The sequence below is a fragment of the Rhamphochromis sp. 'chilingali' genome (assembly GCF_963969265.1).
Source record: "Rhamphochromis sp. 'chilingali' genome assembly, chromosome: 6".
NCBI classification, from domain to species: Eukaryota; Metazoa; Chordata; class Actinopteri; order Cichliformes; family Cichlidae; genus Rhamphochromis; species Rhamphochromis sp. 'chilingali'.
In genome coordinates this window covers 32,490,558-32,505,607 of record NC_137933.1, presented here as the reverse complement: position 1 = coordinate 32,505,607, position 15,050 = coordinate 32,490,558, and the positions used below count along the sequence as shown (strand labels likewise).

General features: G+C 38.3%; 1 protein-coding gene across 10 annotated transcripts in view; it reads right to left on the bottom strand.

The window, feature by feature from the left end:
* The window catches only part of celf6 (CUGBP Elav-like family member 6), a 159,150-nt gene extending 151,891 nt beyond the window's left edge, over nt 1-7,259 (bottom strand). For all 10 annotated transcript variants that reach the window (XM_080884713.1, XM_080884725.1, XM_080884719.1 and 7 more), the window contains exon 1: nt 6,991-7,259. In XM_080884713.1, coding sequence (XP_080740839.1) covers nt 6,991-7,240 — 250 coding nt within the window. In that variant the 5' untranslated portion in view covers nt 7,241-7,259. The remainder of the gene's footprint in view (nt 1-6,990) is intronic.
* Nucleotides 7,260-15,050: the final 7,791 nt, after the last annotated feature.

Below are 15,050 nucleotides of genomic sequence, written 5' to 3'. Positions count from 1 at the left end.
TAGTCGAACGCAGATCCACTGAGCGCTCAACACAGACAGCATTGTCAGAAGAAAAGTTGATAAAATAAATAAAAAATGTTGTATTGTTCGATACATATGCGTACCGAACCGAAACCACTGTATCGAACGGTTGCACCCTAGTAGTAATGCTACTTTGTCATGCAGGTACCCTTAGAAAAAAATGCATTTGATACTGTTAGTTTAAATAACATATTAAAGTGGGCTTCTTATGCAGTGTAGCCTTTAATATCCATTCAAAATATGTATCTGTCTCAGATTCCTGACAGCTGTTGAATATCTGCAAGACTTTGGGAAAGCTTTATACCCAACAATGTTGGCTCAGGGAACATCTGTAGCCCAAAGGATTCAGTGAGTGGGAAATCCAGTTGTGGAACAGATGAGCATTCTGCTTGGAGAACATGAATGACGGAGAGGAGGTAACAATGATCCAACAGCTGGTAGCAGGTTAGGCCTGTCATCTTAAAAATCTAAAGTAGGTAATTGGCATGGGATTACATATAAATATCACCGCCCGTTGGTATTATATTCAATGATGTAAAATGACTTGAAAAACAAATGACTTTTACTGAATATGCAGCAGAAGGTGCAAATTTATTACATATATACAAAATATTACAAAAAACCATCACATTTACACCAAATGAATACATGTTGTTTTGAATTATGTAAGAAAACAGAGCAAGGTTTAAGGATTTGGCAGTATACTACATGTTATTAAAAAACAGATAAAGCACAATTGCTCTGTGCATCATGTTGGGGTTTTTTTTGTTGTCATGTTTAAGATGTTTCTGTTTTATCAAGTACATCCACTAACATTTAAATTAACACATTAGAAGTTTGACTTAACTAAATAATGACCAGCAATTAGGAAAATGCAGTAACTTACTGGGATTTAATGTGAAAAAGAAGATGAGAACATGTACAATGTTCAAAGATTAAGGGTAAGCACTGGCGATGGTTCAGCAAAAGAACTTGTGACTTTCTGTGATGAGCAGGTTAAGTGGGGTGAAAATAATAGTTGGGTAATCAAACACAATTTACCACACTACATTTTCAGTTAGGGACAAAAGTTCAACCGATTGTATTTAAGGCAAATGGAAAAGTAAACCCTGAAAAGTGGTTCAAAGAGAAAGCAGAGAATATGAAATGAGTCTTTTCTTTTGCAAGGCACGTTTTAGGTAATTACTTAAAGAACTTTTCCCCCTGTAATGCTTTTTTCTAACAATTTGTTTTAAAATGGAAATTAGTATGTGTGAACAACTGCATGCATTGAGGCATAAGAGTGAATTGTGATTTTTTTTTAAGGCATCAGGCACCTGTAATTGAAATAACTCCAGAACAAATTTGTATAAATTTTCAATTCATTAGCTGTGAATTTATGAATCATCAGCAATTTGCTCCTCACATATGTCTCATCCAGCAATAATCATTAAACTGGAAAAAGAATGCAAATTAATTCCCAACAAGATCTCGGTGCAAAGAAATAAAATAAAATAATATAGTGAAACAACTGAATCCTGCCGAATGTGACAGCCTGACCCTCTGGTGAGTACTGAGACAAAGATGATGTGAGGATTCATCCACTTCCTGCGTCTGTGTTAAACATACTGTTACCTGGAGAGCATTTTTCCATCTTTCCGTTGTTCCATCCATCTACATTCAGAGCTGGCTCTTCAGAGCCGTTAGCTGTCTGGTTCACACACAGCCCCTTTTCTAATGATCAAAGAGGTCATCTGTAGACTTAAGCTTTACCTGTCACTCAGCTTACACAAACTGTCTATCACTGTCCAACACTTGCTCTACAACACTCCTACTATAGATAAAATCCCATACGTGTATGGCTCTGTAGCTCAGTGGCCATTACTAGAAGTCTGAAGGACTTAATTGACACAAAGCCACCAATCTGTCTCTGAGCTGAAAAGGATTTCTTGAACTCCAGGAGTATTGTGCAATTAGATATTACTGCCCCACTGTAGTTTACTTTTGGTTATTTCAACGCCTAAAAAGCTTTTTTATGTCAATTTGGCAGGCTATTTATAGCCAATTTCACTGCATGGACCTACCGAGGAGAGGAAAATGGATGAGGATATTTAACAACTCTTTGTATCTCTTCTTCCTGGCTGTGTGGTGCACCTCAGAGTCTCTCCTCTCAGCATCAGAGACGGATTGATAAATAACGCTACTCAAGCAAAAGATTTGCCCCCCACTAACATTCAGCATGTCTGAACAATGCATGCATTCTGGCACTGACACTAAGTATTATGGTAATGTAGTGCTCAGCGAAATGATGGATGTTAAACAGCACGACCTGGCTGCACTACACACTGGCGATCACCATGCCCGCAAATAGTGTCAAGTCATCCCACGCACTGTATACAGCTCCCTGACGACACACAAACTATCAAATCGGCATTAAAGGCAACAGTCTCTAGCAGCTATAAGGCTGGATATAATTATCTGTTAAGAGATGAAAAAAAATGTTCTCTGAACAGACTAACCATTCGGTTACACTCCTCTACCCAACTGTACAGGAAATCACAAAACAGAAAATTACCAGGATATTTAAGTCCCTGGAGATGCCCTAAACGCTCAAAGTAAGAAAGCACATAACATCTGTTCAAATTGTTGCAGTGCAATCCACATGAATTAGTCATGAGCTAATCTGACATATTTTGATCAGTTCTTAAATCCATAATTATGGTGCAATTTTTTTGTCATAGGCCTCGAGCTGTGAAAAAAGGCAGTGCTGCAAATCATCCATTAGGCATGTTTTACTGATTGACGCCAACAGTTATATGCATCATATATCTGTAACAAGTCAAATCTTTCTCACCCACGAATTAGACATGAAGAGGAATTTCAAACTAAAAGTCAAATTAAATGTATTGCATATTGCAAAAATAATAATAATGTTTTCAGGTATCATGGAGGCAGAGTTTTTATAACATCCTCTGGTTCTCTGATACCGTGCTGTGAAAAATGTTTATGTTGTGGGGAAAAAAGAAAGTTGATTGAATTTCTGATGATGTTACAATATTGAGAGCCTTCCGGGCCTCTGACATAAAAGACTGCCAATATACATTGGCATGTTGTGCATTGTTGTGAACGAAGCCTGTAAGCTGCTTAATAAACCCCTGTGTAATATGCACGCAGCTGCCTTATTAGGCACAAGTAGGTGTTGCTTCAGCTTTATAATACTTCTTGCACTTTAAGTTTGTTGTTGTTAAACTGTATTTAATTCAATAAAAAAGGTGTTTGTTTGTTTTGTTTTAATTTAGCTTAGCTGCACAGATTGAAACAGGGTCAAAATAATATCAACATGTCTCCACATTAAATAAATAAAGGAATTGTTGAATTATTAAATTAAATGCAATGCCCCAACTGCAGTCTTCAAAATGAACACAAAAAAATTGAATATTGAAACTGTTGCATGAGTATTGTATTATGTCACATTAGCCTAAGCTCGATGTTCTCTAAAGTGGTAACTGAGTGCATATACTGTGCACTAAAGATTACAGCAAAATATTATATTGTATAGAGCCAAGTAAATGACTCAAGCTACAGCGTTGACAATGGTTACACAGCAACAACACTTATCTATATTGATTAATACCATTTATATCAGCAGACAATCAACAGGCATAAATAAAACTATCTATTGTGGACTGTAGTAGATAAAGATTACCTCAGGGATTTCTACTGGACAGCAGTGAGTCTGGGATTCATGTGAGTCTAACATCTACCAATTATTTCTCAAATGACATCCCAGATGAGTCCATACTTGTAAAACTTACATACTAGACATATTTTGGCCAGTCAGTGTTTTGGACAAATACGTTATATTACAGAATTTGCACTGCTAGACCACCAAACTGCATTGCACTGTTTAGAGACCTTCATTATTAAACCTGCATTTATTTATTTAGTTACTTATTTATCCGACACTGTCAGCAGTGAAAAACAAACCTGCAGGATAAGACATATTATTTGACTTTAAGTTGATTTGAGACTCTTGGTATCACTTGATAACAGTTTTGTTGGTTTGTTTGTTTTGTTTTGTTCATAGATCTATCCAGCAGACTAAGAGCGTTAGCTTTCATTTGATCTTATTTTTCTCTGAGCCTGATAAATGGGAACTTATTTGCGTTGCATTTTCAAAATGATTCTACTTTTAAAAAAAAACTTAAAAAAACAAACAAACTGCCCACTTCAGTCAAAATCAACATGAGGACAACAGCAACAGTGAAGCAAAACAGTAAATTTGAAACCGCCCCAAAAATAAAAGAGTCAATCCTAAAATCTTTTACAGGGATCCACAGAGCTGTAGAATAAGGTGATTATTTTTTGTGCATGTATTACTCCTTGCATGACTCCTAACTTGTTTTAAATGTTTTAAATACAGAAAAGATCAACTAGACATACTGTACAACAGTACATATAAAATATATAATAACAATGTGATGGTGTTTGGATCAATCGCATGTCACCTTTTATTTTGGCAGGTAAAAAATGGAATAATTGCAGTAAAACTGTTTTTCTTTCTTTCTATAATTTTAATTTCAAATTCTTTTTTTGTTGTTGTTGTTGTTTTGTTTGTTTTTTTTTACCTATTTTTTTATTTGATACATAACAATTAATTTATAATTCAATTCATTTAAAACATGGAACTTAATTAATGACAGACTTAAGTTAAACATGTCTTGGTCACTGTGTTGTTTATAGGACACTTTGTCTTGGAAAACCTGTAGCCCTTCTTTCAAAGTTAAGTAATTCATTTTACCTTCGGTTCCCCTACAAAAGCTTCCAGTGTCAGAATGATCAGTCTGTTTGTAGTTTACTCTTTTCTCCTTGAGTGACACAGCTGATTTTACACTATATCTACTTTGTTTTGTTAATGTCACTAATCCCATTTTCTCACTCTTGTACTTTCTTGCTTCAGTCTAGAGATGTCACACATTGGCACAGCAGGGCACATGAGCATGGTTTAGATGAGTGGCCAATAAGAAAAACTCATCCATATAATGCATTGGTAAAATCTTATTAAAAGTGCACGCCTGTGCTCCCAAAGTGACTTTGAATGTCACGCGGGATGAAGTGGGCATAATGCGAACATCAGAGTGGCCTTGGTGGAGGATGATTTGAACAGGCATACAGCTTTGGAACAGGATTATCCTTCCCGAGGCAACTATCCTCCAGAGTGTTGACATTCAGGGATGGTTGAGGACAGGCGTAAACAACACGGATATCAGAAATATTGTTTTAATCGATCATCAGGCTCCAAAGAGGAAAACCAGAAAGACAAGAAGCAGGTTGAACACCAGCAGCTGATGGCTGGAGAAACAGGTGGTGCATGGAGATCCTCAGGGCTGCACACACAAGAAAGTAATGGTGAGCCTTCGCTCATTTCTCCCACTAGAGCGCCTGACCAGTCTAATCAATAAGATCATGAACTACTGCCACTGAATTACATATCATACATAATTTTCCCGCCTGGTGAATTATTTTTTGAGAGTGAATTACATGTGAATTCAGCACCAGTGGTGAATATGTGAATGTGTGTTATTTGCCTGTGTGCTGTCTCAGTGCAAGTGTCTGTCTGTGTGCACACATGCATGTGTGTGCGTGTGTGTGTATGAGAAAGAGAGCAAAAGAGATAATTAAAGCATAATCCAAAACTATATGTATGTATATAAATTGTTTCTCAATACAGTGCTCTTTAACTTAAACTGATTTCTGGTTATATTTATATAAGTAATAATAATCCTACCAAATAAACTTAATAAGTACGTAATATGAATAATAATAACAATAATAGTAATAGTAGTAGCAGTAGTGCAAGTAGTCTCACAATAAAGATAAAAAGTTATACATTTTTATTGTAGCTTCTTAAATAGATTACTAACTGAGAAAATAATGTATAATAAAAGACTTTAAATATATGATAATGATCAAAATTTTAATTTTAATAAAATGTTTTGAAATTGTTGCGATCACATTAAGTTAATGACAAAATTTTATAGCAACAGTACAGGAAGGAATAAGTTGAACAAGACTTAAACTTTGAATTGTGGACTTAAAAAAGAAGAAAAAATAATTTAAGCTTGTCTAGAAATACAAAGCCGAATTGCACACTGGCATTCATTACTATCACTGTAATTAGAACCGATCGATCCGTGATTATCCGTTACGTGTCTGACTAATTACTAAGTGTACACAGATCCCGCTCCTTTTGGACAATAAGGGTTCGGGGGTGAAAAGAGCAAGCGAGAATGCAATGTGTGCTGGAGCCGAGCCTCTACTATCATCCTGCTTTGTACTTCCTGACTGCAACCCGCCCACGGAGCCCCGTTACAATACAGCTGCCATGTAAGTAGTATTTTCCACAGCTAATGACGTCCGAAAAGTAGAAAACATATCAGCCCGCTGAAAGGTCAAAGCAGCTTGTCAGCACCACGTTAATCGCCGATTTTGATTGTCTGATAATGGCTTACATTTTCAGCTCCCCGGAAAGTATTTACTTCTCGCTGATAATATACAGCAAATGTGATGGATTTTTTAAAATGGAATTTATGCGCCTGCACAGCTGCCTGTCCCGTGTCCCGCCCCCTTAACTGGCCTTAACGGGGATGCTGAGCACATGATAGTAAATGTAAACACACAAAGGCATTTTCAGCTGTAGTATTCACGTGGATTGTCTGGTGGCGGTAACAATTAACCCTGCACTTCCAAGCCGTTCACTTCCACGTGTTCCCCCTCTCACGCCTCAGACGTAGTTGTGTGTGTGCCTCTGCGTGTGCGTGTGTGCGTTCGAAGCCACTACGGGGCTCCCACACTGTCCCAAACATCTGCAAATTAGCACACTTTTCATGCCCTCTGCCCCAGAACTGAGCCGGGACGTTCTTTGTCACTACTTTGCGTAAACCTTTTCTCAATCCCTAAAGCACCATAAAAGTAGTCAAAACAACCAACCTTTATGCATTCCCGTAAACCTGTCTTTCAGAACAGTGAGTTCGTATATCTTTCCGAATTCCTCAAACAGGGGTTTCAGGTCTTTTTCCTCCAGGTTTCTGGGAATCTGCCCGATGAAAAGCTTGATGGCGTCGTGGTCCTTCATTGGAATGGTGTTCTGGCCGATGGTAAGCCCGTTCATCCTGCCGGCGCTGTTCGTGGTGCTGAATCCATTCTCTTGCTGCACTCCGTTTGCAGTGACTGTAGCCATCTTTCCTCAATGGGCCGGCGGGCTGCTCTCTCTCTCTCTCTCTCTCTCTCTCGCTCTCTCTCTCTCGCCTCTGTGTAGTCAACTGCACATTGCACACTCCCCCCCTCCGTTATATCTTCCTGTCTCCCCACTCCTCCTCCGGTTCTCCCTCCCTACCCTCTCCTGTCCTTCCTTTACAGGCTAAGCCGCTTTGTTTGGAATCAGTGTTATTTATTTATTTATTTATTTATTTTTCTTATTCTTTATGAGTTTTTATTTTTTCCGCCCCCCCCCCCCCTCCCCACACACACACTCACACTCCATCACCACCGCCACCCCCAAGCTGCCACTCTGTCCCGTGACGTCAGCTCATACTCTTATGAATACACCACGCCCACCATCTGATTTGCATAATGAGTTCGACCAAGGCGAATGGGAGAGCAGGTTGACTAAGGACCCCACAGGGCAGAGTAAGAACTCAAACATTTGGGTAGAGTGTAAAGGTTGGGACATTTAAATGATGCAAATTCAACATTAGTGCTTCTTCCCCAGCTTATCTGCGGTGGTTTAAGTTTGTCTCGGAGAGCAAAATTTGATGCTCCTTTTGGCGGAAAAATATTGACCTGATTTTAAACTAGTTTGAGTTCATCTCTAGTTCGTAATTTATTAATAATAGAAATTAATCAAAATCTAAATTGCTTTTAATGACTTAAATGTTAAGAGAACCAACCCTGCATTTTTGTGTTTTGTATAAAAGAAGATTCACGATAGTTACGCGGTGTTACTAAAAATGCTGTCCTCATAACCCTTCTTTGGTGTGGTGAACGTATTTGCCCATGTTATATATCCCCTGAGGTAAATAATGTGATTTATCTGGTATACTGGGGTAAAAAAAAAAAGTCTATGAGATGTATAGAAAGAAAAGCAGGAGAGTTGTATGTCTTAACACCAGTATTGAAAAACACTCTTATGAACCCTTGTAGAAATGATCTTTACACCAGCAGTTCTCAGGAGACAGGTCCCTGTTGATTTTCATTGTAACCATCTAACAAGGACTATTGTACGCCTGGGACACCCGGTGAATTCTACTGGTGAAGCAGAAAAACAACACGGGTGGGATACATAAAAGCTCATATCTATGCTTTGGTCTACTAGTCTACTGTTCAATATGTATTGGTAGAGTTCTTTAAATAGAAGTACCAATGACTGCACATTTTAATACGCAATACAGTCATAAGTCTACAATCATGCAGAAATCTGAAAAACTTAGTGCAAGGTCATTTAACTTAGAATGACCCTGGAGGCTTTGAGATTTTACCCAGATGAAGAATTACATTTAGTATAGTGTTTGTGGACACTTCAGTATTTTTTTTCTAAGACAAATTCTTTCAAGATTTCACCCTCTTAATTAAAAAAAAGGACCTATAAAATATTGAAAATTTAGATTACTAAATTGGCATCGCAAGTTATGCTCCAAGTCTTCATATGCGTTTTGACATTTTGGCTTGTTTGTTTGTTTGTTTTTTAAAACTGTTTTCTTCAAAATAGCAGTAGATACTCTGCAAGCTCACTAGATAATTTCAGATTCTTGGCATATTTATCTTTGATTTGAAACTATAGCTGATTTAATAAAAAGGTGATTCTGAAAGAAACTAGTAGCTTTCCAGGTGTTAGAATCATCTGCAATGTCTGAGTGAATAACTAAAAAGTTTGCCACAACCTTCGTGGTACAAGAGTTTTAATAAAATAAAACATATTTTTCTTTCTCACTGAGATAAAGGCAAGGAGGTAGCGAGAAAAAAGGTGAAGAGAATAAAATAGTGTTTGAAATAATGTTAGCTGAAACCTCTGGATTTAAAGCCGCTGTCTGTCACTGTCCATGGTGCTGAGCCAGTGCTGCCATTCATAGACCGTGAAATAGATTGGAGCTACAGTTTTAACAGTACGTTTGCACTACAAATTCTCCATACATTCTATCTAAGTCCTATGAACCTTTACGAACCTTTCAGGCCTATTCACGATGCAGAGAATGATGCATTCAGCACCACTATCCATACAAGAGCCTTCCTCTTCATGCAAATAAGCATGTGCATGAGCAGTGTTTCATAACTTGCCATGTATTTTGTATAGTGAAACCTATAATTGATGCACATGTGAATATGAAATTCATGCAAGGCCAGTCAAGACCATATTGATATAGATAATTATGCTTAATTATGCAAACTGGCATTTATGTAGATCCTGCCATGCATCAATCATTGACTGTATCTGATAAGTTCAAGAGGTGAAGTTCTATACCTGACCCTGGCCTCTGTTCCTCTTGTTGAATTCTGGGAAGAAAAAAACCAGTCATTTGGGACCAATATAAAATCCCTGAAAACTGCATGTTTACTGAAGTGTATTCACCAGACATGCTTAACCTCTGTAAGGTCAGAATTAATTGGGTACTAAAAATATGTCGTTAAATAATAAAGATTTCTTTGTACTGCTGCTTCTGCTAATTAGTACAATAATGGATCTTCACAAAATTTAACATTTTCATTGCTCTATCTATCTATCTATCTATCTATCTATCTATCTATCTATCTATCTATCTATCTATCTATCTATCTATCTATCTATCTATCTATCTATCTATCTATCTATCTATCTATCTATCTATCTATCTATCTATCTATCTATCTATCTATCTATCTATCTATTGCTATCTTTACATTGATTTTTAGCCCAAGGCTATAATCTGGCATATTTACATTTGTTAAAATGTTCATTAATATGTATTTCCCCTCTTTCTAAAAATGAATAAATAAATAAAAATGAAAAACAATATTGTAGAGAAAATCAAGAAAAATCTCTCATGACAAACAAACGAACTGACCAGTTACTTTCTCTCTGATACTGACGCAAATTTGACATTTAAATGCCTTTTCAGTGAGTTGCTTAGTGTTTGTGGTACTAGAGGAACAGTGTTATCTATCAAAAATAGAAAACAAGGTGGTCACCCCTGTAAATAAGTCATATTACAGCATGATAAGAGCATATATTTGCAGGGGGTCATCCCAGTGGGAAGTGCCACAACGTAGCCAGTGAACTTTTTTGGTCACTAGGTGGTAGAGAAGTCAGCTTTGATGGATTATGTGCTGTTTGCTTTGTGTGTGTGTGTGTGTGTTTGTTCAGCCCTGATGTCTGTCAGAGTGAGTGGTCTTTAGGGATAGTGGTATTCTGAGAGCAACACTAACATCTGGTACTGCATTGTCTTTGTTATGGATACCTATTTATTTTCTATTTAATTGCATCTTTTTAGACAATCTAAAAAATCATGCAGTTTTTCTCTCTTTTTTTCTGCTGTGAATGGGGATCAAAACACAATGGGTCTCCCTTGTCAGTACCATCAGGACCATTGTTTCCCAGAAAGACAGAGCTAATTTAGCTTCAGTGCTTCTTATTGGCTTTGTGATTTTTGTTTCCTTGTTTTTGTCATTTCTCTGTGGGATAGTTTGACTGCACAGCTGTGGAGACTTGGAAACTGCCTGGCAGGAGGAAATGCAGGTACTGTATGATCTCTTCAATTATGCCTGTGTGTAAGCATCCTCTTTGTTTGACGACAGGCAAGCATATTAGAAAGGTTGACAGGGTTCTTCTTCTTGTCTGTGCCAAGCTCAGCACCTGGATGGTTGCACAGGGCACCTCTCTCGATTGCTCTTCTTTCAGACAAAAGAGCAGTCAGAATAGTTCCAGCTGTGTTTGTGAAGTGAGGATGAACGACGCAGACACAAAGTAATCCCTCAAGGATCTTGCACTCCAAGAAACACTTTTCACTCAAATTATTTTCTTATTATTCCTGGATGGAAACTGCATTTTCCATTAAAAATGAGCGAGGATTTTTTTTTCCCCTCACCAGGCTAGCAAGAATTGGAATCAAGGGGGGTGTGAACATTGCAAACGTGTCAGCAAAATCATTTCCAGACTAATGCAAAAAATATTTACCCAGAGTATTTCACACAGTACAACTGCTATTTTCCAGACCAGAGTGAATGCCATTTCTTTTTATTACCCAAATTATTCACACCACTGTCAAGGTGACTTGTTGGAATGTCACTGGCACACCACTTGAAACAGCTACCAAAAATATAGTCCCTTGAAGGAGCCAAATCAGTGACATAAGTCATGCATTGTATATAACAGCTTGGTGTCATGCAATATTCCTTTATACTGCGTGTTCATTATCCCATTAAACTGGATATATGGAGTGGCCCAGGTGGAACGTAGTCATGCATGAACATTTTTCACTGTCTGTTTTGTAGAGTGAGTCCAAAAGGAGAGCAACCATTGATATTCATGGCACAGCCAGTATGAGGTGTGGCAGTATTTTTTTGTGTGTGCGAATCTGTGAGTGTATATGGTAATACCAGAGCAGCCTCAAACCTCAACTGCAGTCGGGGTGGTGGAGGGTGGGTGGGTGGGTGGGGGGGATTCACTGTTCTCCCCACACAGGCTCTGCAAGATAAAGAACCACTCACTCAGAAGCCATAATTTTCTCTTAAAACACAATTTCTTGCCAGTTCATTTGCTTCTGTGCTGCAGGGAAAATGCCGAAGTGATTGTTGGTCTAGCCTGAACAATGTTTTTGCTAAATTAAGTTTTGCCCATTTTTATTTTGAAAAGGTGAATTACATGTCTATTTTCCATTTATGGGCAGTGTTTCATTTGTGCTGCTGTTGATGTAGCGTGGAATGATAAGCAGGCATCTTGCTGCATGTTTAAGTTCACTAGTGACGCAAGGTAGGAAATAAATGAGAGAAAAACAAGAAAGAGGTCAGGGAGACCACTGTGAGTCATCTTCTTTCTGGCAGCTAATGAATCCACATTGCTGTGTGCAGGCCTCCCCTGAGTACAGTCACATGGATTTCACTTCCATTGCTATTGCATGTAAATGCAGCATTTTGCTTTTTGTTAGGCATTCACAGTGAATCACTATGTATGTTATGTGTGGAAAGTGAGTTTACCTTTACCTGTTCTCCCAGACTAGATGAAAAGTTTTGCCAGATACAGACTTGAGGCCATTGAGGTCATCTTACAATCTTTAACTATGTCTGATTTGCCAGTCTGTCCTAAAACTGTGATTCAACTATGCAACTCCATCCATCCATTCATCCATCCATCTTGTTCTTCCGCTTTATCCGGGGCCAGGTCGCGGGGGCAGCAGCCTAAGCAGAGAAGCCCAGACCGCCCGCTCCCCTGCAACCTCCTCCAGCTTATCCGGGGGAACACCAAGGAGTTCCCAGGCCAGCCGAGAGATATAATCTCTCCAGCATGTCCTGGGTCTGCCGCGGGGCCTCCTCCCAGTGGGACATGCCTGGAACACCTCACCCAGGAGGCGCCCAGGAGGCATCCTTGTCAGATGCCCGAACCACCTCAGCTGGCTCCTTTCGATGTGGAGGAGCAGCTGCTCTACTCTGAGCCCCTCCCGGATGGCCGAACTTCTCACCCTATCTCTAAGGGAGAGGCCAGCCACCCTTCGGAGGAAGCTCATTTCTGCCGCTTGTATCCGCGATCTCGTTCTTTCGGTCACTACCCACAGCTCGTGGCCATAGGTGAGGGTAGGGACGTAGATCGACCAGTAAATTGAGAGCTATGCAACTCAGTGGTGTTAATATGCTGCCAGTGTGGTTTGTGAGACTGTGCCTACATGCACACTCACCCTCTCCTCTCACTCCCCTTCCCTCAGGCTGTTGTTCCAAAACTGATGTCACTTATCTGTCAAGCTAGATATTCCTGATATGGATTTTAAAGAACAGTACCTAAGGCTGTTTGAGCACATTATCTGTAACAGAAGTTCATATAACGTTCAGAGTTAGTGTGTTTATAATGGCATTTAAACAAAAAACAAAAAACAAAAAAAGAAAACTTCAGTGGAAATTGTGATAATGTGTTAGATGTTTATTATATCATTGTAGTCTGTCTTTTTGATGTAAAATGTATCAAAGCCATTTTCAAAGCCATGCAGAGCTGGGACTGTTTCATGGCCTTACTTGGTAAGTTGACTCAGTTGTTTTATCTTAAAAAAAAAATTAAACACAGTGCACCAAAAAAGAAAGAAAGAAAAATAATTGCTTGCGACTATAGAAAGGAATACATGTTTCAGTATCCAGGAGACAGTTGTAGTACCATTACATTGCACTTACCAGACAAAGACTGTACTTTAGCAGAATTAGAGTGGAGGAGATGATATTAGGTAATGATGGAATCTGTTTGACGCAAGACTCTGGATATGGCTAAGATTTCAGTTTTTGGTATTCAAGCTACCCCCATGGTCCCTCAGCAGAGAAGACTTTTAAACAAGACAATAATCAATAATAGTTAGAACTTGGAAAATCAAAAAGAACTTATTTTAAATTATAACCAACGTTATAAAAGAGAACAGTGTCGTAGATAGCTCTGTCGTGAGACCAACACCGCTCCTGTGGAATAGCACGAGACAGCTACCCTGGCTCTCACCAAAGGTAACAAAATCTGCTCACTAATTAAAACAGTATATCTCATTCGCTTAATACTTAATCGGCACAGAAATCAGAAAGTGTAAACACAACATGTTGCGGTTTTACGGGGGTTATGCATCAGGCTATTTTTTCCCAACTACGATTTGTCATGTTTTCTATTAACAAACGAGTAAGTGCATGTTAATTAGCAAGTTTTATAAGGCTTGCCGAGAGAGTTTACCTTCAGAAAAAGCCAGGCTATTTTTTTCTCCCTTAGTAGTCTTTGTGCAAACTTAAGAAAAGAGGGCGCCAGCTCCAGCTACATATACAAACATTAAAGTGGTCTTCTCTATTAAGTCTCAGCAAGTAAAAAATGAACATGTACTCTGAACATGTTCCTTTCCTTGTCTAGTGTTTCATGAATGTGGACATGTGCTCGTTAATAATTCATAGACTAGAATAATTCCAAATATATTGAGTGGTCCCGGTAATCATGCTAAGAATGACCTTTACTTGACTAAATAGACACCTGAAGATTAAAAATGTCTCTCTTTTATTGACAAGGCAAAGACAACATAATGACTACAGACTATAAAAGTTATTGTTATTTCACCAGCTTGCAAAGAGAAGACTTTTCAAAGCTGTAGTCATAAGTGCCTTTAAAATAAACACCCCTCTGTGCTTGTCATTACCAACAATAACATCAGCACAATGTCATCAGTGTCTGAAAACATCAGAGCGAAATTGCTGTTTCAATTTGCAGTAGCATGCGTTGACAGATGTTTTTGTATATATAAAATAAGAGTGTTGATGTGCTGCAGTGTCCTTGGATTTTGAATCAACTTTTTCTTTAATACCTAGCTCGGGAAGGGCCACTTGGAGCATGGACGCCATTAACATGATGGAAATTACTGGTAGTCATCTGTTCATAATCATCATGACACAATAAAAATAATAATAATTGTGAGAAAGCACAACTGAATGATTAGTTTAGTAATATGCCATTAAAGGGCCTGTCCTCACACTTCAATGGCAAAAATATACAATTCGCACTAACAATAATATTATTATTAATAAATGTAGACTGCAAGAATATGCAATTTAGTATGAAGTTCCATTGGAGGTTCGTTGCAGAGACATCTATAAGTCACAGAGACACATCATACTTTATGTATAACCAAAAGAAAGAAAGAAAGAAAGAAAGAAAGAAAGAAAGAAAGAAAGAAAGAAAGAAAGAAAGTCTGTTTTAGAGAACAGAATGCAAAATTCTCAAAATATTTGTTTGCCAAGAAATAAATAAGATTACGCTAAATACGGGACAGAAATGACAGAGGTATACTCTCCCTTACAGT